The 21,937-nt window shown below is 42.8% G+C and overlaps 1 protein-coding gene across 7 annotated transcripts in view; it reads left to right on the top strand.

The window, feature by feature from the left end:
- The first annotated feature begins 158 nt into the window (after nucleotides 1–158).
- Nucleotides 159–21,937, top strand: part of TBC1D4 (TBC1 domain family member 4) — a 159,225-nt gene continuing 137,446 nt past the window's right edge. For 3 of the 7 annotated variants that reach the window (XM_073346876.1, XM_073346848.1, XM_073346840.1), the window contains exon 1: nucleotides 163–1,325. In XM_073346876.1, coding sequence (XP_073202977.1) covers nucleotides 861–1,325 — 465 coding nt within the window. In that variant the 5' untranslated portion in view covers nucleotides 163–860. Of the gene's footprint in view, nucleotides 1,326–21,937 lie in introns of all 7 variants that reach the window. The other 4 variants (XM_073346893.1, XM_073346901.1, XM_073346866.1 and 1 more) reach the window with 4 other exon arrangements.

Here is a 21,937-nt window from a genome sequence, read left to right as displayed (position 1 = left end):
TTTCCCCCATACTGAGCCCTCCCTGCTCCTGTGGGTTTCAGGGAAACCCAGCCTCACAAGAGCTGAGGGAACAGTCCAGCACTGGTAAGAGGCAGCAGCCTCTCCTCCCTGGCGGGCATGTGCAGGCCCTTCACACGTGCTCGTTGGGCTGCCCTTGGAGCGCGAGCATGTGCAGACGCAGAAGCAGGAAGGGCGCGCTCGGAGCCGGAGCGGAGCCTGTTCTTACACCTGGCGGGGCGGGAGGAAGAGCGGCGGGGGCGGGGGAGTGGACAGGCCACGTTTGGTTTTGTTTTGATTATGGGGCGGGCGAGTTCCCTCCTCCTTGGCGGGGGCAGGGAGTGGAGTGCGCCGGCTGGAGCGTAGCCCCTTCCCTCCGCCCCCAGAGCCACGAGGAAGAGGGAGAATCAGCCCCCTCCCTTCGCCTGCGCTCGCACTAGTGCTGACCCCGCATGGCTGGGGAAGGAGGCGGAGGCTCTGCACCAGCCGGGCGGCGGCGGCGGCGAGACAGCGGCGAGAAACAGCGCTTGCTTGCTTGCGCCGCTGCCTGCGGCGCGGGGGCTGCCGGCGGGGCTCGCTGGGGCCCTTGCAGCCCAGTGGGGGCGGAGGGGGTGTGACAGCCGCGAGCTCAGGCGTAGGAAGGCTGAGGGGCAGGAGCCGCTCCCGCCGAGTCCTGCCCTGCCAGTGTAGCGGGGGGAAGCCGAGCACGATGCACGGGTAGGGGGGCCCCGCTCCCCGGATCTGCTGTGCCTGCTTAGGCCCCTCTGACTGCCCCTGGGGGCCGCTCTCCCCTTGCCCCGGTCAGCGGCGGGAGGCTGCTCCGCAGCACTTTGCACCCCCCGGCTGCTGTCTGGGAACGTAGCATGGAGAAGCAGGGTCAGGACGAGACGCTCCCTCACCCCCTGGAGCCGGAGCCGCAGCCGGTGGGGAGGGCGATGGGGGAGAAGCGGTTCAAGCTGTGGTATGTGGGTTGGTCCTGCCTGGACAGACGGACCACGCTGCCCATGCTGCCCTGGCTGATGGCCGAGATCCGCAGGCGCAGCCAAAGGCAGGACCCTGGCGGACCCCTGGGTAGCTCGGTGCCCGCCCGGGAGGTGCTGCTGCTCCTGGGCTTCCCGAACCTCCGCTGCGTCCCCGCCACCTCCAGCGGCAGCCCGGGCAGCGCCAACCCGGCCGTCTTCATCTTCGAGCACAAGGCGCAGCACATCTCCCGCTTCATCCACAACAGCCACGACCTCACCTACTTCGCCTACCTGATCAAGGCGCAGCCCGACAACCCCGAGTCACAGGTGGCCTGCCACGTCTTCCGGGCCTCTGACCCCAACCAGGCAAGTGCTGGGGCTGCCCCGAGTAGGCGGCTTCTCGGGGGATAATAGGGTGGTGGGAACGTAGGTGATATATAGATTTCGCCCTCCCCCCAAACCCTCCCAGTGGGGGTGGGGAATAAAGAGGCTGCTCTTCAGAGACTATAGACATGGAGATCCTTCAGGGGCCACTAGTATATGGGCACTTGGACTGTCAAAGAGGGTAATAGAGAAAAGGACGGTATGGAGATGACTTCTTTGTGGAGCGCTTTGAGATCTAGGCAGTGGTATTATGGGCAGGATCCCTGGGATCAGTAGAGGGGACTGGGAAAAGGGAGGCTTTCTAGAGGGCTGTGGGTAGAGGGTCTTTTCAAAGGCTTTATTGCCCAAAGTGGAAGGAATATTCACAAAAGCTTCTAGTTAACTCTGCATTTGGGTGTGTATGGATCATAGTTCCGGTTCTTACACCAAGCTCACCCTGGGGGGTATTAATACAGAGGTGAGCAGCAAGCTTCATAATGCTGTGGGTGGTTGGCAGAACACTTTGTATCTATTTTTGTTCCATAATGTAGTGCATACCCAGGAGCTAGTTCATGGCCTCTCAACCTTTCCATAATGTGGACATGCAGAGTGGACCATCTCCACTTTTTCTTTCTCGTGGACCACCTGGTCTCATTCATGATCACATAACATCACTGTGGTAACCACAGCAATTGCTTCTGAAGAGAAGTAAAAATATTTAATGTATTTTAAATTGTCCTTAATGTGGCATAGCCCTTGGAAACCAGCAGAATAGCCAGCACTATGTGACCTATCTGCTCTTTACAGACCACCATAAACCATAACAGGACCATATTTCACTTTCAAGGCATGGTAAGGACACCTGGCTGTGCCAGGCACATTCAGGAGTGTTATAAAAAGTTTTATCTGGGAGGGGACATTGTTGAGCTGGTGCCATCTGAAAGAGCTAGCTAAAAGTATGTATTTTTGCAGGCTCTGTAGGAGGCTTTGGTTGTTGCATCTAATGCACAGAGGGCTCCTTTCTCCTGGCTATGCTAATCATGTGGGGAACAACAACTTTGACAAGTAGGGCCCATAATTATGTTAATATGGTAATGGCAGGAAAGCAATCTTTCAGTGATAGTATTTTATTTGAGCAACATGAGCAGCTCTCCCAGAGGTTTGCACAGATATATGGGGGTGGAGAGAATATGACTGGAGTCTGTTGAAGCCATTTAATCAGCACATCTAGATCTACTGAACAGATTTTTTTTGAAGTGAAGGGAGCAAGGGGGTGGCAGGAAAAAGGAGTGTAAAACAACTGACTGCCAAGGTTCTAGAATACTAACTTGGGTTTCAGCAAATTAAGTGCTCAAGATTAAAGAAGTAGTTAATGTGGAGTAGTGTAGGTGTATACATGGTACTAATTCATATACAGGGCTTGATGCAGCACACATCAAAGTCAACAGAAAGATTCCCTTTGACTTGAGTGAATGCTAAATCAGAAAAGGAGTACTTGTGGCACCTTAGAGACTAACCAATTTATTAGAGCATAAGCTTTCGTGAGCTACAGCTCACTTCATCAGATGCTTATGCTCTAATAAATTGGTTAGTCTCTAAGGTGCCACAAGTACTCCTTTTCTTTTTGCGAATACAGACTAACACGGCTGTTACTCTGAAATGCTAAATCAGAATCATTAAGTGCATCACCTATATAGATCCATGCTGGTCCTATTATTACGGGGACAGAAGGGAAATAACAGGGACAGAAGGGGGTTGTAAAATATCCATTCAATATTACTCCTTGTATGCCTGGCTCTTATTTCTTTCATTCTGTTTTGGATGCTACTTTTTATTGATCATTCACTATAGATTCTCCCCTGCCCTCCACAGAAGAAAACATAATAATTTGCACAAAATTAAATAAAAAAATTTGTTATATGCAAAGCACTCTTATGCTAGGGAATTAGAATGGATACTTTGATTGGAAGTTATTAACAGAAACAAATTTTGTTATAAAACACCTGCCCACTTTTGACTATGTATCATCTTAAGATATATCCTAGAAGTAAGATTTTTTTTTTTAAAGTTCTCACTTAATTAACCTCCAACTGGTAATAGTTTTATTCTTTGTCTTCAATGCCAATACTAAATAAAAATAAAACTCAACTGGTGTAGACACAGGGCTAGCCTTATGATTTGTAAAAAGAAAAGGAGTACTTGTGGCACCTTAGAGACTAACCAATTTATTTGAGCATAAGCTTTTGTGAGCTACAGCTCACTTCATCGGATGTATGCTGTGGAAAACCATCCAATGAAGTGAGCTGTAGCTCACGGAAGCTTATGCTCAAATAAATTGGTTAGTCTCTAAGATGCCACAAGTACTCCTTTTTTTTTTGCAAATACAGACTAACACGGCTGTTACTCTGAAACTTATGATTTGTGGAACTCCAAGCACATTAATGGCTTCAGTCTGCCCTGAGGGAGATCAGGCAGAAAGCTGTCTCCCTCCCCAGTTCTGCTGCCAGTGGGAGAGATTGGGCTAGCATGTTATTTGCCAAGTCTATACAGGTCTTAAGCAGTTAACCCGTAGCTCTGAGCAAACAGAATGAGGTGTGAGTTGCTGACTTGAAAAAGCACAGTTGAAAAAGCTGTCTCCTAGAATTACAAGTTCTACAACTGATAATATCCTTGCAGTTTCTCAAAAGATGGTAGAATATACAAGCATGGTTATCTGCAGTAGTTGAGCTGTGTGGTGTTTATGGTGTATGTTACCCTAAACAGTTTTTTATGCTCCTTTTTCAAGACTACTTTGCTTTCACTGTAAATGTTTGAGCTGTTAGTGCGAATAACAGGTCAAGTTATTCTGGAGTGGAGGAGGGGAGTCAGAGGAGTGTTGTAAAAAACAAAACAAAGAAACAAACCAAAAAAAACCAAAAACCTCAAACCAACGGTCTATGAACTGTAAAGGTAAAATAGTAATTTATGGACTTTCAAGAGAGCAGTGCTTAGTATCGTAGTTGAGACCAAACAATGGCAGATCTGGGAACAGAACACAAAAGCCAGTGCCTCCCAGCCTATTGCTCAGTCTACTAGTTATACCAGGGTGGCCAACCTGTGGCTCCGGAGCCACATGCGGCTCTTCAGAAGTTAATATATGGCTTCTTGTATAGCAGTGGCTCTCAAACTTTTGTACTGGTGACCCCTTTCACATAGCAAGTCTCTGAGTGCGACCCCCCCCACCTTATAAATTAAAAACACTTTTTTATATATTTAACACCATTATAAATGCTGGAGGCAAAGTGGGGTTTGGGGTGGAGGTTGACAGGTCGCAACCCCGCATGTAATAACCTTGTGAGCCCCGGGGGGTCCCGACCCTCCAGTTTGACAACCCCTGTTGTATAGGCACCAACTCCGGGGCTAGAGCTACAGGTGCCAACTTTCCAATCTGCCAGGGGGTGCTCACTGCTCAACCCCTGGCTCTGCCACAGGCCCTGCCCCCTCTCCACCTCTTTCCGCACCCTCCCCTGAGCCTGCCATGCCTTTGCTCCCCACCCCCCCACCCCCAGCCTCCTGCACACCATGAAACAGATGATCAGGAGGAAGGGGGAGGCGCTGATCGGTGGGGCTGCTGACATATTACTGTGGCTCTTTGGCAATGTACATTGGTAAAATCTGGCTCCTTTTCAGGCTCAGGTTGGCCACCCCTGAGTTAGACCATGCAGCCTCAGGCAGGCACACACCCCCATGTTGGAGCAAACAGCTGTCACTCACAGTAAAATGTTCAAAAGAGTGTATATTTGAATACGTAGCCTTTTTAGATTTTTCACCTGCACCAATGGTCCAGAAATTCCACACAAACAACATGTGATTGTGCACCCTGAAATTTAATTGAAGGTTTTTTTTGTTTTTCTTTTTTGCCAGTTTCACCCAGTTCTGGCAGTAAAGTTTCCCCCCCCCCCCCACTCAGGGAATCCCATTTCCGAAGTACCACTTGTACAATGTCTTTGTTTCTCCTTCCTTTTATTTTTTAACAGATGTTACCATAAGCACCTGTTCCATAAAGGCCAGTTCTATACTGCAGCAGAGATCTAGAAAGGTTATTTACGATTGCTGAAGATTTAAAGATAGATCTTGAAAAATTTCACTGGGTGTCATTTGAAACACCCACTAGTCTTAGGCAGATCTGAAAAATATGGGGGTGGAGGGAGGGTTCTACCTGGATTCAGGGATAGTACTATAGCAAGAAGCCTAGCTGAGAAACTCTCAGCTGTGGGGATGACGGTGAATACTGAGATTTTTACAGGGTTTCTGTCCCTGGCCACTGCGGAGGATCTCAGTATTTTGCTCTCGCGCTGCTGGAAATGGGAGCGGGGAAGAGTCCCAGAACCTTCTGACTGATGGGCTTGGGAAGGAAAAAATCTGCTGCTCTTCTCTTCTCTTTCTGAAGAGCTGCAGTGCTTGCTGCCCCTCATACCTTTCCAAAGCAACAGCTGACTGAAATAGACTAGGATTCTTGTTCATTTCAGTGCTGGCTACTGAATAGCAGAGATGTTAGTTTCACACAGCTTTCACTTGGGAATAATTTAGGAGGCATGAAGTCTATCTGAGTCTTCAAGATGACAGCACTGTCTCACTTTATATTTAGAATGTTTTCTTCACAACTACTGAAACTAGAAGCTTTCAAAAAAAAAATGAATGGAATCTAGAAATTGATGGTTTAGCCCCTACTTCCCTCTTTTCATCATCTGGGAAAGCCTCACATTGATCAGCAAAGTCTTCAAGCCCCACCTGAGCTCATAAAATGAAGTATACAAAGCAGGCATATTTGTTTTAAATGTGGAGTCTGAATACAAATCTTAATGGTATTTGACAATCATCTTAAATTTCTTAAAGTCACATACTACTTCCTTAGGAAAAGGTTCAGAGTCTGATTTGCTGTTTCACATGATGAAATAGAATTCTCATTTTCTTCATGAAACATGAACAAGACCAGTAACTTGTATAGTACCAAATACAAATCATTTGTAAACAATCTTATTGTTATGATTGATAGTTATTAGTGAAGACTGTTACACAATAATGACATTTCGTTCGTAGACAAGTACTTAGCTGACATTTTAAAAAATGTTACCATACGTTTTAGGTTTCATTTAAAGATCCTCGTAAAGAGTGATCAAAGTGTGTACCTCTAGCATTTCAAATGTAACCCAAGGACCGCATCAGCTGGGAAGAAGGAAATTTTCCACTGTACAGCCCTCTGTATAGCGAAGCGTTATCAGTAGCTTCAGCGTTCTGTTGTTGCTGTGAGTTAATGGGACTAGACTGGCTTAAGGCAAAGCAGAAATAATGGAGCATTTTGCCTATAAAGTAAGGGAGAGATAAGAACTATAGTGGGTAGGCTGGCAGAGTCAGGAGCCTGAGGCAGCCCAGTTGTAAAGCAGATCCTTGCTCTGTAATCACTGTACAGGCTGTAAATAAAATGGTAGACCTCTTCAGATATATGTTAGTTGTCTGATAGAATTAAAAAAAGAAAAAAGGCACTGCACTAGAACAATTCTGTAAGTTGGCTCATGCTGAGAAACTAAATGTCAGGACACAACCTTTGCTTTTATCTTAACCCCAGGAAGGCTCTACCCTGACATTTCTTATCAATACAAATAAACAGGAAGCTGTAATTATATTGGAAAGTGACCCTTATATTTAGAATTTTTTTTATATGTTGTCACTTTGATTTATATGTCCCCTTAAAACGTCCCAGGGCTTGCATCACAGCAAATGCTTGGAAAGCAAGTTCACATCAAGTGAAACTGAATGTTGCACAGGTTAGTATTAATGTTGAGTTTTGGAAGCTGGATCTAGATTTTGTACACATGACAAACAGGTTGTACTGGGTTTTGAAGGGCTCTGTCTGAACTAAGATGTATAGTTGAACTGTTGAGTAGACTTGTTATAAGCCACATAGGCTTTGTCTGCAGCGGGGAGTTGTAATTCCCAGCTCTTGCAGATGTACACATGCTAGTTCTGCTTGCACTGGAGCACTAAAAAATAGCAGTGTGGCTGTGGTGGCACAGGCATTGGATGGGACAGATGCTTAAGTGCCGCCCTGTCGGAGATGATAGGCACATACTCAGGTGGCTAGTCTGAGCTGCTTCCCTGGACTGCCATGGCCGCACTGCTATTTTTTAGCATGCTATCTCAAGTAGAGCTAGAGGAGGTATGCCTACCTGAGCTGGGAATTACACCTTACAGCTTCATTGTCAACACACCCAGAGTGTACCTGGATTTGGGGTTGGGGGAAAGAAGAGGTCGGTCATACTAATGGTGTGGCCTCCCAATTTTGTCAGTGAAAGCAAAGTTAGGGTGAGGGGCACCAGGGGAAGGGTTTTTTTTTCAGGTGTGTTGAGTTCAGGGGAAGATGCAAGAAGAGAAGTTGAAGAACCTTTACTCCAAAACAAAACATGAACATTGGAGGCTTATGGCAGAGTGAAAAATTGTTCTGTTGCCAGACAACATTTTGATTGCAGCCTGTCAGAAATAAAAAAGCAATGTGTGTTTTAACTAGAGAGAGAGCCTCAGTTGTAGAGTGAAGTGACAGTCTGGTGGCAAACTGTTCTTTTTTTTTTTTTTTTTTTTTTAAAGGTTTGGTTAAGATTTTCAATATTGGAACATAAAGTTAGGCTTCTGAATCCATATTCACATACCTGTCTGACTTTCAAAAGTATTGAATTGATTACTTTTGAAAATCATGCAGATGCCTACTTATGGATTTAGAAGTCCCGTTTTAGAGTCCTAATGCTAAAGATCTTGGCTTTCGTCATCTTTGTCATTGACAGACAAATGGGGGAAATACCAAAAAGGTGGTTAAACAAAATATTTAAAAATTCTCACATAAGATCCCAGCTGCTCCTACTGCTATCTAACCTGGTATGTCTACTGACAGCTTCCACGAGGAAGGAAAATGTTTAAAGCCAGCTCCCCTCTGCTGCCTTCATCAGTTGTCATTTTCCCCTCTCCGATTCCCCCCTAGCATCTAATTGTCAGTTGGAAGGGAAGGACAGTCACTGAAAAGAAGACTTCTTGTATTTAAAAAGGGATAGCTTTTATAGGTAAGACTTGGCAGAATGATCAAATGCTCTTTGAGGCCATTTAAAGGTAATATAAATGACTAAAAAATAGAGCCATATGAAGAAAGATAGTGTAGGTTCATTAGCTCTGTGTAGACTATTTTTTGGCCTCCTCCTGAGGAAGAGGATCCATCTACACTGTTTTTTTTTTTTACACATTAGAAGACCCCTTCAATTTAAAATAATATTTTGTAGCAAGGTTTGGCCAGTCTGTGCAGATGGGGCAAAGTGTTTAAAAATATATATACTGGCATAGGTAACAGCCTGGATTTAAATATGGGAAAAATCTGTCTGAAATGCCACTGCCCAGTGGTCACTAAAGGGTATGAAAGAGGGTACATTTCATTACCCACCATCCCTGCAGAATCCGAGCGTGACTTCTTAACTTCCTTTACAGCTCCCTCATTTCACCACCTTACTTGTACATTTGTTGGCCCTAGCAGGCAGATTAGCTTCTAGTGCATGCTATTTATACTTATTTCCCTTTTTCATATCCAGTACTTGTTTCCATTTTCCTCTCCTATGGTTCCTTCTCCCCCCCCCCATCCCCTTTTATCTTTGTGTAAAGTGGTGAATTCTGCAAGGTGAATTCTAGCTGAGATGCGATAAATTGATCCCCGATAGATCGATCACTACCCGCACGTTTTTCAAGCCCTGATAATATGCCAACAACCCCCAGTGTCTCATTAGATGCAATTCGTTATGATCACTGCTTTAGGCTGCCGAGGAAGACTTGATCATACTGAATTATTTTGCATGGTTTGACAGTTATTTCATAGCACTGCTCCTGGTCAAGCTGCTGTTTTGTCACTTCTGATATTCATTCAAGTTCAGAAACAAAGAAGGAAGGTATCGTTATTATCCTGCTGCAAGATGGCTTTTCATTTGTCTTATGTACAACATATGGCTTCATTTGTCGTCACTTACTGTAGCATTCTGAAACAGCTTTAGAGAACACAAATATTGGTGAAGGTGGTTGATCTACACAGGGAATAACTAATGCAGTGTTTTTTAAGGGTAGTCTCAGTTATCTGAATTAACTTCATATTACACAAAAGGTAAAATTAAATGAGTCATTTTTCTTAAGATCTGTCAACACTGTTCTTTTCTACTTAGGTTCTTATACCACACGCCTTCCCTTAGTGTCACATAGAAATAATAGATACAGCAGAAGCATATTGCAGTAGTTCCTGGAGATCCCAACCAAGATAGGGGCTTCATTATGCTAAGTACTGTACAAGGACATAGTAAGAGACAGTCCTGCCCTGAAAAGTTTACAATCTAAATGGACAAGACAGGCAATGTGTCGGAGGGGTTCTAGAGGTGGAGGCATGGTGAAGTGACTTCCCCATTGTCACACATTAGGTTAGTGGTAGAGCTGGAAAAACCCAGGTGGCCTGAAAACCAGTCCAGTGCCCTGACCACTAGACCCGTGTTTTGCACACTTTCTTCACTGAGGAATCCCCCCCCCCCCCAACTGTATTAATGATGTTACTGTTTTACATCTGGGTAACAGTGAGGTGGACAAGCATACATATGGATACTACACTTGATTGTCCTGTAAGCCTATCTCTAGCCTAGAAATCTTGGACAAATTGCATTGGTAATATTCTCCTGTCTCAGCATGCATCCACAGAGATACGCTTGTATGCATGGCAGTATAGCTAAGACTATTAGAACTAATCACTTTCTGCAAAAACAGTTTAAGAATTAACAAATGTATCAGTATACATCTAGGACCAGTTGAGGCCCAGGAGGTGAATGAGATGGGAGTCTTAGCCCTGGTCTACACTCGGGCGGGGTCAACCTAAGATACACAATTTCAGCTTCTGCCTCTCGCGAGCTAGAGTTCCAGAGTCAACGGGGAGTGCATTCGGGGATCGATTTATCGCATCTAGACGAGACACGATAAATTGATCCCCGATAGATCGATCACTACCCGCCGATCTGGCAGGTAGTGAAGACCTGCCCTTAGGTTTTTCAAGCCCTGATAATATGCCAACAGCCCATGGTCCACCAACTAAGCCTGTGTTCAAGGCTAAAGTACACCAGTCCTCAGGGTATGCTCCCTCCCGAAACTACCCTCTCCCGTTGATCAGGTACGCCCTACTGCTTGAAGCCAAATACCCTCCTGTGCTGCTGACTGAAGGGAGGTCCCAGTTAAAGCCAGCCCTCTCACAAGCAAGACTAGCTAATCAGCCTATCCACCACCAAGTCAATGAATACTTCCCCCAACAAATCAATGAATGTCTGTCTCCACTCCCACTTGTCCACTGCTAGGATAGGCTGGGGACTGAGGTTTCTCTTCTCCTGGACCAGATCCTAGCCTGCACACACACAAAAAAAGGAACAGCAGGATGAGGGGCAGGGAGGCACAAGAAACCAAGCACCTGCTTGCACCCTAGCAGAGTGCTATGTGTGTTGAATCCAGCTACTTATTAACAGATTGCTTGTACTATAACATGGAGATATGCAGCATCTAACCCAGAAACTTAAACATGACTTATTCAGTATCTTTAGCACTTTTTACAAGCCTTAATTTAACAGTAAATATTTGATTAATGTGTTCTGTGAGATTGAAGATTTTAACACTTTAATAATTTGATAAGCAATTATCCAGATGTACCTCGTGTTAGTTCAGTTTGAATCAGCTCTGAGAGCAGTAGTGTACACTACATTAACTGCTGCAACAAAGGACAAATGAAAGAATTAGAATCAGTGGATGCAGAGCCTCTCAACTTGAAGTACCATGTTCAAATCTTGCCTAGTAACCAAAAGTCATTCCATACTTCAGCTTGTTGGTGCTGTATGAAATAAATTGGTAGCTTTAGCCCACTTCCTAATGCCCAAGTATCCTCATTGCAGCTAATTCCTTGGTTGCTTTGGCATAGTGGCCATGATTTGATTTTTTTTTTTTTTAAGCTAGTTTAGACCTAGCTTTAGTAATGATCCCTCCTGGTCTGTATTAGGGAACGTTGGAAGGGTAGCTTGGTAAAGGCTTCATTGTTCTGCCCATGCTGTATCTGGTGAGGATAAATAAGACTTCAGTCTTTAGGGCTGGTTAACTGGCACTTTTCATAAGCACTAAATTAATTTTAAACAGTTGTGAAAGAAAAACCTTATGAAAAAATATACAACAGTATGAAAAAATATATATAAGCTGATCTCTTCCCCCGGGTATGTCTTCAAGGCTTACTTTTTTTGTTTACTTTATTTAACAGTGGGTTTTATTTTCTAGCCATACAATTTGTTTCTATCTGACCAACCAACTTCATGCTAGGTAAAAACTGAAACAAACCTAGTTACCACTGTGCCCAGTAACACATGGAATCAGAAATTCTTAAAGCCATGTTGTATTAAGAGTGATCTGTAAAGTATCTAAAAACATTTCATGGGAAATAGAACTGTTATTTTCTGGGATATACTAGTGATGTTTTTCAAAATAGTTGATAACTGTTTCTAGCTGGATTTTAATACATATTCTATTTTAATGCTGACGTTAATTGCACTTGTGTACTCAGTGACACTGATCTGGGGTTTCCTGTTTTGTTTTTATTTATATATATATATATATATATATATATATAAATTATCCCAGGAGCTCTCTGGGAATAGTTAGTGCTCTGTGGGTTATTTACAATAAATGTAGTAATATCATGAAACGTTGGTAGGTTCAAAGATATGTCATATACAGTGAATAATGTTTTCTTAGAGCTCACTTCTTGCATTTAATTCAGAGTTATACTTATAAGCTGTAAGTGACTCTCAATTACAATATGACTTTTAAACAAAAGTAGAAATGAGATGAGACCTGAAGAACTGTATTTGCTAGAAAGGAACAATAGTTACATGTGCCTGATATTTCCTTTCTTTTTTTGATCAGTCTGCTGCTAGAGTAGGAAGAGACAAAGGCATATGAGAAATTCTAGCTACACAAACTTTCACACATGACATTGAGTAACATACTGATACGGGCCCTAGTCCTGGAAGCTGATTTGTGCAGGCAGACCTCAACACCCGTGTGGGGCTCTGTTGAAGTTCACATGGCTCCAGGCACGCACCGGGGTCCACCTATACACATAATCTTATAGAATCAGGGCCTTAGTCGGGGGCTATATCTACACTTCCTGCAGCATGTAAGGTTACGGATACTGCACGCCCTGCTAACATGGGTATAAATAGCCATGTGGACCGTGAGACATGGCTTAAGCAAGTAGAGAGCCCTACACGCCTGAACCACAGGATGTATACTCCAGTTTACATGGCGCTCTACACATCCAGGCAGTGCCTCCCATGCCTAACTGTTGTTTTTAGCAGTGTAGATTCCCAATGAATCCCTGCTGTCTGAGCCTTTCCCTGCCACAGTGAAAGGCTCTGGTAGCAGGCAAAGGTCCAGCAGCAGGGAACTGCCAGAGTCTTTTCCTGCTGCCAGAGCTTTTCATTGTGGTGTGTAGCTGCATGTGTAGTGCCTGGATTCTGCATGCCACCATAAGTGTAGACACAGCCTGGGAGGTAACTTTTATATTCATTATTACTGGTATCAGGATTAGAGGGATGCTATTGAGTGTGGATTCTGAGGACTACTATTCTCAACTGCATAAGTTAACTCTAAACAGTTGCACCGAATACCACTGTGGTAATCTAAATGTGTTAAGATATCAGTTCACAGGTGAACAGTCAGAACTGTTTCCCTGTGAACTTCCTTTGAGCCACGACTACAGACTTCTGTTAGCATAGCTATGTTGGTGAGGGGTGTGAACAGGTTGGATTTCTGACTGACTAGCTGGGCCAGCAGAAGCCCCTAGTGTAGCTGTAACTATACCAGCAAAGCTGCACTTTTTTCCAGTGTAATTTGTTTTGCTCTTGTGGGGGTTGGCGGGGTTACTATATCATCACAAAGTGCAACTGTGCTGACATAGTTGCATCCATGCTTGGAGCGCATTGCCAGTGTATTATACCAATATTCGTATACTGGTAAAGTGCTCCAAGTGTAGACGTGGCCTTAGATTGTGGCTTGTTGGTCTATCCTATATCGTAGGACCTAATGATTCATAACCAGATCCTATATTTATTTTCAGCTTTGCAGGCAAAAGTATTGCTCTATCAGTTCTATGTAAATAATTATTTTGTTATTGTAAGATCTTACTTCCTGGCTTAGCTTTATGAATAAGGCTTTCTTTTTTAAAAGATAGACTTGTTGAAAATCTCTGGCTTTGTAAAAACATACAGCCTGATTTTTGCAGTCAAAACTTCACTGAGGGTCATTCGGCTTTCCCTGCAGAAGGACTGCAGGGCTGAGCCCAATGAAGTGAACGAACACACTATAAATAGAGGCAAGAGCTTGGTACTGTTAAGTAGCATTTCGGGGCGGGGGGGGGGGGGGAGGGGTAAACCCTGCCAAAATAAAGAGTCAACTGATGGTTTCACTTGGAGCAGCACATCATGCTTTTTTTTGAATTCTTCGTGAAAAACATAGAGATGGAGCTTGCAAACGTTTGCTGCAAGTGTGTGTGCAACATGAAGCTATTTTGAGAAGACTTATTTAAAATGATTGAGATGCAGAGCAAGCCATAGTAGTTAATACATAGGATGGGGGTTCAGGAGAACTGGGTTTACATCCTAGCACTTATTCTCTGTGTGCTTCGTTTTCCCCCGTTTGTACAATGTGAGAGGGAGGGAGGTAAAAATAATGCCCACATTTTATGGGGCTGTTGTGAGATTTACAAACAACAAGTTAAAGTCTTTGATACCTTTTGATGGAAGGTACTCCAGAAAATGAAGTGAAATAGAAGGAAGCAGTTCTATAGATAACCTAGAAAAACAGGACAGAGCAAGGCAAACCAACTTGTTCTTTACTTAGAAATATTTCTGCATTATACTCAGGAGTACTGAGAAATATGGACTCGTGCCCAGAAGAGTAATGTATGCTTCTGGTATTGCTCACTAAAAATAAATGTTTGCCTGCATGCATTCAGCTCCCGTTCTGCATTTCATCTACATCACTTACCATCTCATCCTTTTACTTTTATTCTTCACTGAGGATGACAGTGGGATGTTGAAGTCCCCAATGTTCTATGGTTGACTGTAATTATCTTATGCATCTCTCTATTCAAATTGTTAGGGTGCTTTTGGAGACAGATTAATACAGTAGTATAAAATACCCTATTGTTAAGAAATTTGCATGTAATGAAAAGTATTGGTATAATCTGTATTAAAAATGTGTTTAATGCTAAATCTGAAATCCAACCAATATATAAATCCTAGGCTTAAACTCTTTACCTTCATTCTTGTTCTTTTCAGCACTGCTGAAAAGAAGCTGGCCCTAATTCCATAAAGCTTCTTGATGTCGTCCCCCTCCCGGTAACTCTGGGTGCCTCTGCTTAAGTACCCATCTTGACACATTAAAGGGGCCTGATTTTTTTGCAGAGGGTGGGTACTCAGCACTTTCTGAAAATGTAAGCCTCGGACGGGCTGTATAGATCTGGATTACTACTTCTCTTATCCCCAGCCAAGCAATATGACCATGCATGATGCACCCCCAAAAAATCTCATTTTGGAATTGCTGAAATTAAACCTAAATGCCGTGGTTAAAGTTTGAAATTTCACCCAAATGTTTTCCTAACAGGATTTTTGCATTTTGTCCAATTTATTTAGACAAATTTGAAGAAGCCTTTTAAAACTCTTTTTATGTAGTTAATCCTGCTGCTGCGAAAACTATCAACATCATGCTGCACATTCTTTTTGCACTCCATTTACATATGCAGTATGGTATCTGCTGAAAACTACACATGTTGGTAATAAATTGGTTGAGTACCAACATCTTTTCTTCGCATTTCAAAAAACTCAAAATACTCATTAGGATCTTAGAAATAGTTAACTGTCTGCATCATGGAAATACAAATACAGTACCGCAGCTTGAGTGCCTATGCTCAGCACAGGACGTATTCATTATATCAGATAAGCACATTTTGTTAATATGCTTTTTGGTATTGAATTTACTACATGTTGGCACCCTGTCAGTGATAATTTTGATGTGTGCCTGCATTAGCTTTAATGCATTTGAATAGGGTTAGATTACTGAATATGTGAAAAGTTCTACAGTCTGTGTGAAACCAAAACCCAGAACTTCCTAAATTGCATTGAATAGTTAGTCCATGCTTTTCAGCTTTGCAGATATTTCTCTTTCATCTGTAATCGGGAGCTAAATCTGTATTATACATAATTTATTCTAGGTAAAGCCACTGCCACCCTCATGACCACGCTGTGGTGGGCCAGTTTTATGGAACCAAAGTATGGATTTCATATTTTCCTGTTCTAGGAGTGAAGCAAAATTTACTGTGGCATTCTTTGATTAGGGGGTTCTCCACCTCACTCCAAAGACAGTTCACACAAGTTGTAGTGGATCAAAACTTACCCTTCTTGTGGAGGGTTGGTTGGCTGTTTAGGATGAAACTATTAAAAAAAAAAAAAATACAGTCCAAGTCTTCTGTTGAGGTTTAGTTGTTTTCTGGGATCCTCTAAGGACTGCCCAGCCTACACGCTGTGACCGCTTTCTAGAAAGCCACTCGGGTGGGGTCGGAAGCCAGCTGCAACAGTGAATCAGGAGAATCCATTTACCACTTTTCAGCAGGATAACTATGGACTAAGAGGGTGAAATTTTCAGGCACATTCTGTCAGCCTGTTATATGTCAGTTATTAATCCTAGAATAGCCTGCTGTGTGATGGAATAGGATATTCTAGTACTGTTTTAGAAAAGTAATAACCTGTAACCTTTTGTTGTAATGCTATGCCTATTTAAAAATGTCAAATCATCTACCAACTTCTGTGGTGCTCTACTTAATAAGTAAAAAGAAAAGGAGTACTTGTGGCACCTTAGAGACTAACCAATTTAAATCTAAATTTAAGTCTCTAAGGTGCCACAAGTACTCCTTTTCTTTTTGCGAATACAGACTAACATGACTGTTACTATGAAACCCACTTAATAAATAGTTTGATATGAAAGGTATGGCAGATTCCTGATTGACTGAATCTGAACATTCCACTCAATGCTTTTTGGAACCGTGCAGAGAATCTAAGAACATATATTTCTCAATCTTGCAACTCTTGGAATGCAGATGGGCCTGCTCTGTTTTCAAAGTGAGCAGTTGGTACACATGGCAAAGACATTTCAACTGAATGCTATATCTGGTTACTGAACTCTAGCTATGAGAACGCATGATGAAACCAAACACCTGGAAGCTAACAGAACCATTATTGTAAAGGTAACAGGCAGCATTGTGTTGAGAATTTCAAACGATCCACAAACATGAAGAATGGAATACTTGTGGCACCTTAGAGACTAACCAATTTATTTGAGCATAAGCTTTCGTGAGCTACAGCTCACTTCATCGGATCCGATGAAGTGAGCTGTAGCTCACGAAAGCTTATGCTCTAATAAATTGGTTAGTCTCTAAGGTGCCACAAGTACTCCTTTTCTTTTTGCGAATACAGACTAACATGGCTGTTACTCTGAAACATGAAGAATGCTATCAATGAGTGTGCAAAGCAGAAGGAACCATGGAAAGTGGATTCTCTGGAAGCTTGTAAAGTTCATATTGTTATGGGCAAATGATGTGGTGATTTGATGTCACTCCAGTTTGTATTATGGAGGACTGGGGCTTCAGGAGACTGAGACCTTATCAGTTCTACTCCTACGCATTTTTTAGATAATGAGTTAACCTGAAATTGAATAAGACTGGAGACCCCAAGTTGCTACCCATTATATTTCATAAAGACAAATCTCCATGCAAACAGTTCATTCACCTATTGCTTTTGTCACAACCCAAGATGGTTTGCTTGTTGGGGCAGGGACTCTCCTTACTTCATGCAATATTACCAACCCCAACCATTCAAAGTCATGGGGCAGGCATCCGCCCCCTCCCCCATGTGATTTTTAAAAATGTTTGGGTTTTTTATTAGCGATCTGTTTTTCAGCCTTTCGGATTCACACTTAAAAGTTTTTTCTGAAACCCCCAGGGCTAGAATCTTCTTACTGAATGAAATATGAGCATCTCACAGTCACATTATGTGAGGAGCCGGGTCCTTAAGAAAAAAAACAAATAGTAAGATTTGTGATAAACAGTGTTGCCAAGTCATTTTATCTGCCACACCAAGCACAATGACACCCTGAGTGTGCTAAATAAACACAACTGTGATTTGTGTACTAAGGCTTATCTGAAAGCATCAATTTAACATTTATTTTCAAATTCCTAGTGTAAGCTTTCATATTTTGGAGAAGCATAACCTTGAGACTGTAGACTGCTGTCCTCTTTCCTTATTACTGACCTTGCTTTTTATCTGAGAGTTGGTAACAGCTGTATATTGAATTGAATGATAGTTGAAGTATACGTTTACTAAACTGTGTGTAAAAAGCTTAAGCACACAGTCCTGGTGAATTTCAATTTTAATAGAGAAAAAGATGCTTTAATGTGTTTTAAAAAGTTCTTAATATTCAAGGTCCAATATACATTTTTTTAAAAGAATATTTGTCAGGCTATACCAGTGTTGGTTTAGTCAATCACATGACTTTAAGTTATATTTAGACTAATTTTAAGTCAACATTATGCAAAGCAGATAATTGAAATTTAGTTTCCCTCAATACAGCCATTCATAACGTATTACAAAGTGAAAACTTAACAATGGTAACTTCCATCTTGCTTTTATTTTGGAAAGAAAGTAAGTAAAACTTCTACTTCGTAGAAAAAATCTGATATTAAGCCACCTTTTGCAGAGGAAGGAATGCACTGTAATGTGAACAAATTACTTGTTATATAGTTTACTGCAATTGGCAAACACTGGTACTGAGCCAGTAATTACTTAAGAGCTGCTAAAAGATACCAGTTATTGCATGAATGTAATTGAACGATCTGGTGGTTTCCTTGGTTATCTAGTTTGTTTTGCTTTTGCTTCCCAGAACCTTCATTGAACTGCTGTGTAAAAACAAACGAAGATAACAATACTCTTAATCTTTGGAAAGTTTAATTGGATCAGCTACATACCCTGAAGCCAACACAGTTCAGTTGTGCAGACTTGTTCCTTGACATTAAAAAGCCAGTTTGATTTGATTTTTCAATGTCAAGGCCTGAGAATTTATTTCAGAAGACATTTTAGTTTTGCCTTGTTCATTTAAAAGCCGCTGAAGTTTAACTTTTTTCTTTTTTCCTCTTCTGGTCAACTTGCTACAGATTCAAAATACTTATCCTTAAAAGCGTTCTGATTATTGTTACAGTTTACTTCAGTGTAGCAGAAGACAACAAAATCATTGCAGAGATCTCCTGATGTGTACACCCCATGATATTTTAGGGATGTAAATACAAACTTAGGCGCATTCTTTTACCTAGAATTAGTTGAAATGCATACTCAGACTCTTCTGTATTTAAACCCACCTACTGTATCCTATGAACAGCTTATTTTGTGGGCCCAAGTGCCCGGACCATGGCCCTGCCCCTGCTTGGCCTCTTCCCCGCAAGACCTCACCCACTGCTTCCACGGGGGGGACACATGAGGCAGAGGGGAGCACCCACCTGCAAAACCAAAAGTCAGCGCCTGTGCTGTCAAGCTTTACTTGCACAACTAGTCCCATTGACTTTCAGTGGGGTTACTCATGCGAATAAGGCTTGCAGGGTCAGGCTTTAAGGCTAGAATTTTGCTCAAAGGGATCATTTTAAAAAGATGAACTTCCACGTGAGCTTACTGTTATTAGAGGAGTCTTACAAAGCATAAAACATGCTATTGCCAGTTTTAACTCCCTTTGGCAAAGTTTTTTAAGAGTCTACATGAAGATCGGTCTCTATTTTCATGTTTTTATCCATTTATCAGCTGTTCTGAAACATGGTTTAGTTGGGGACACATCTTGAATCTTTTCCCCGACTAAAAAAGAAATGTGTTTCACTTAATTATGTAGTGCCTGCATTCAATTAATTATGAAAAATATTCCAAAGAAATGCTGTTAATTGATGATTTATCTGATACTATGAACACCTTGCTCATTCTTGGCAATGAGCAGCTGACTTGCATACAATGGTCAGTAATCTAATTTTGGGCCTAATCTTGCATTGGGCTTTTCATTGTGAAATGTGTCTTTGTATAAAATGATATTTTACAGTTTCGTAGTAGCTTTTGAGATTACACACACTAGAAGTATGTTTTATATTTTTATTTTGTTCATGGTGATTATACCAAACATTGTCATGTTCACTTGTGCTGAAAATCCCTTTCCTCATTGCAGAACAAACAGAGAAGAGTCAAAGATGTTACATTCATAGAAATAAAACTTTGGCTAGACAACATTTCTTTCCTACGTTCCACTTCCTCCATATTCTATAACTAAATTACATACACACAACTGTTAAAAGAGCATTGAAATTGCAAACTCAAGTACTCAAATTAAGAAATGCCAGGAATCAAGATACTGTGTATTCCCTTGTACATGTGCTGTTAGTTACATGACCACTGCCTCAGTGCACAGGATTGACATATGCTGAGGATGAGTCAAGATTGTGTAGTGAAAGAGAACTGTCTTTAGGACACCTAGTTTTTGTTGTATTTGCCTGGAGATAGCAGGCCTAAGACTGCCCAAAGCTAAAGGCCTTCCTCCTCAAATGAGTGGAAGAGGACATTGAGCCCAAACTACAAATAAATAGTAGGGACAAATGGAAAAAGCAGTGTTGGGAGTGAAGGTCAAAGGGCAAAAATCAGGGAACTGAAAGTGGACATGGAGTACTAAAGTCCCCCCAGCTAATGGGGTCAAACTCAGACTACAAGTGATTTGTGAGGACAGCAAATGAAAAAACATGGATGGGAGTGAAGGTCATAGGGTTAAAATCAGGGAATGGGAAGGGGACCCTAAGTAAAGAACCCTCGACAGCTTGTAGAAGGTGTGTAGTGACTGGCGCAGGGGAGAGAAAGGATGGCTTAATTGTTAAGGGAATAGAATGCTGCCCTGGAGAATTGGATTCTATCCCTGCTTCTGCCAAAGATTTCCTGTGTGATCCTATTGGGATCCAGGAAGTGGGCAGGCAAAAGCCCACCCACTGCTAAAGGACCTCCCCCCAGCTAAGGGGAGGATCCACAGGACCTGGAAGCCAAATGATTCCGGGGGACAACTAATGAGATAACAGGGACAGGAGTGAGGTCAAAGGGTCAAACGAAGGGAACCTGATGGGGATACTGAGCAGAGAACCCCGGACAGCGCCCACTGCTCTTCAAAGGCATCAAGGGAGCCAGCAGACACCACCCAGAGGAACTCTGCCCAGACGCGTGAACGAATGGAGAATCGGAAATAGGCCCCACAGTCACAGGAGACCCCATCAGCCAACCTCCTCTCCCTTGTTTTATAGATGGCCTCTTTAGCCAGGACTAGGAGGAGGTTGACCAGGAGGTCCCGTGACTTTGTGGGGCCATGGATAGGGAGTGCATAGATAAGGAGGTGAGGGGAAAAGTGCAACCAGAACCATAACAGGATATGTGGAATAGGGGCTGCAACTTGATGCACTCCAGGTAAATGTGCGTCAGGGTCTCCCTCACACCGCAGAAGGGGCAGGTGTCCGGGACGGGGGTGAACTGCACCAAGTACACACCTCTGTTCATGGCCCTGTGAAGGAGCCGCCAACTGATATCCCCGGTGGGCCTTGGGGCTAAGGTGGAATATAGGCTGGCCCACTGGGGCTCCTCACCCTCCAGAGGCGGCAGGAGGTCCCGCCACTTTGTGTTGGGGTGGGACGCGAGGGTGAGGAAGTGAAGAGTGTGGAGCATGAGCGTGTATAGATGTTTCCTCGGTGCGGTCTGGAAACGAACCATCTGCAAATCGTGCAGCCGGCTCACGGTGAAGGGGGGAGCTGGTTGGGTCCACAGGGCAGGGGCCTGATGAAAAGATCCGGAGATGGTAGGCAAGTCATTTAAACCAGAGTTTTTAGAGGTGCTTAACATTAACAACTTCATCTGAAGTCAGTGGGACCTGTGCTCTGAACATTTGAAGTGCTATATAATGCTAAGTACTCTGAGAAATCAGGTCCTACGTATCTCAAAGTGGGCACCCAAAGTTAGTGGATAATTTTGATCATAATTTCTGTGCCTCACTTTCGTCTCTGTACAAATACGGATAATACCACCTCACATCTCATGGAAGTTCATGTTTGTGAACAACAGTAATTAGTGACATTGAAAAGCAAATGAGAAAATGATTTATTTTCAGAACAGTGTGTGAGTAGTGCAGTAAATAAAGCCTAAGGCCACACGCTTAACAATGAGAACAAAACCGAAATACTGAATAGGCTAATTAAGTGAGCAATATCCATCCTGTGTACTGAATGAGGCAAGGTCCTGTGGAAAAAAGTAGGATATGAGCATTTAATTAGACAGTAGGGCAGATTAGAAGAAAGTGTTTGTTTATCTTTTTTGGCTTCTCTCCTGGGGCATTGGTTCACAGAAGCTGTTCTTTCTGCAAGGAAAGTAAAGTGGCAATTTACCTTT

Source organism: Lepidochelys kempii, chromosome 1 (assembly GCF_965140265.1).
Source record: "Lepidochelys kempii isolate rLepKem1 chromosome 1, rLepKem1.hap2, whole genome shotgun sequence".
Taxonomy (NCBI): domain Eukaryota; kingdom Metazoa; phylum Chordata; order Testudines; family Cheloniidae; genus Lepidochelys; species Lepidochelys kempii.
Note: the sequence above shows the minus strand (reverse complement) of the source record. Positions and strands in the feature narration are given on the sequence as shown.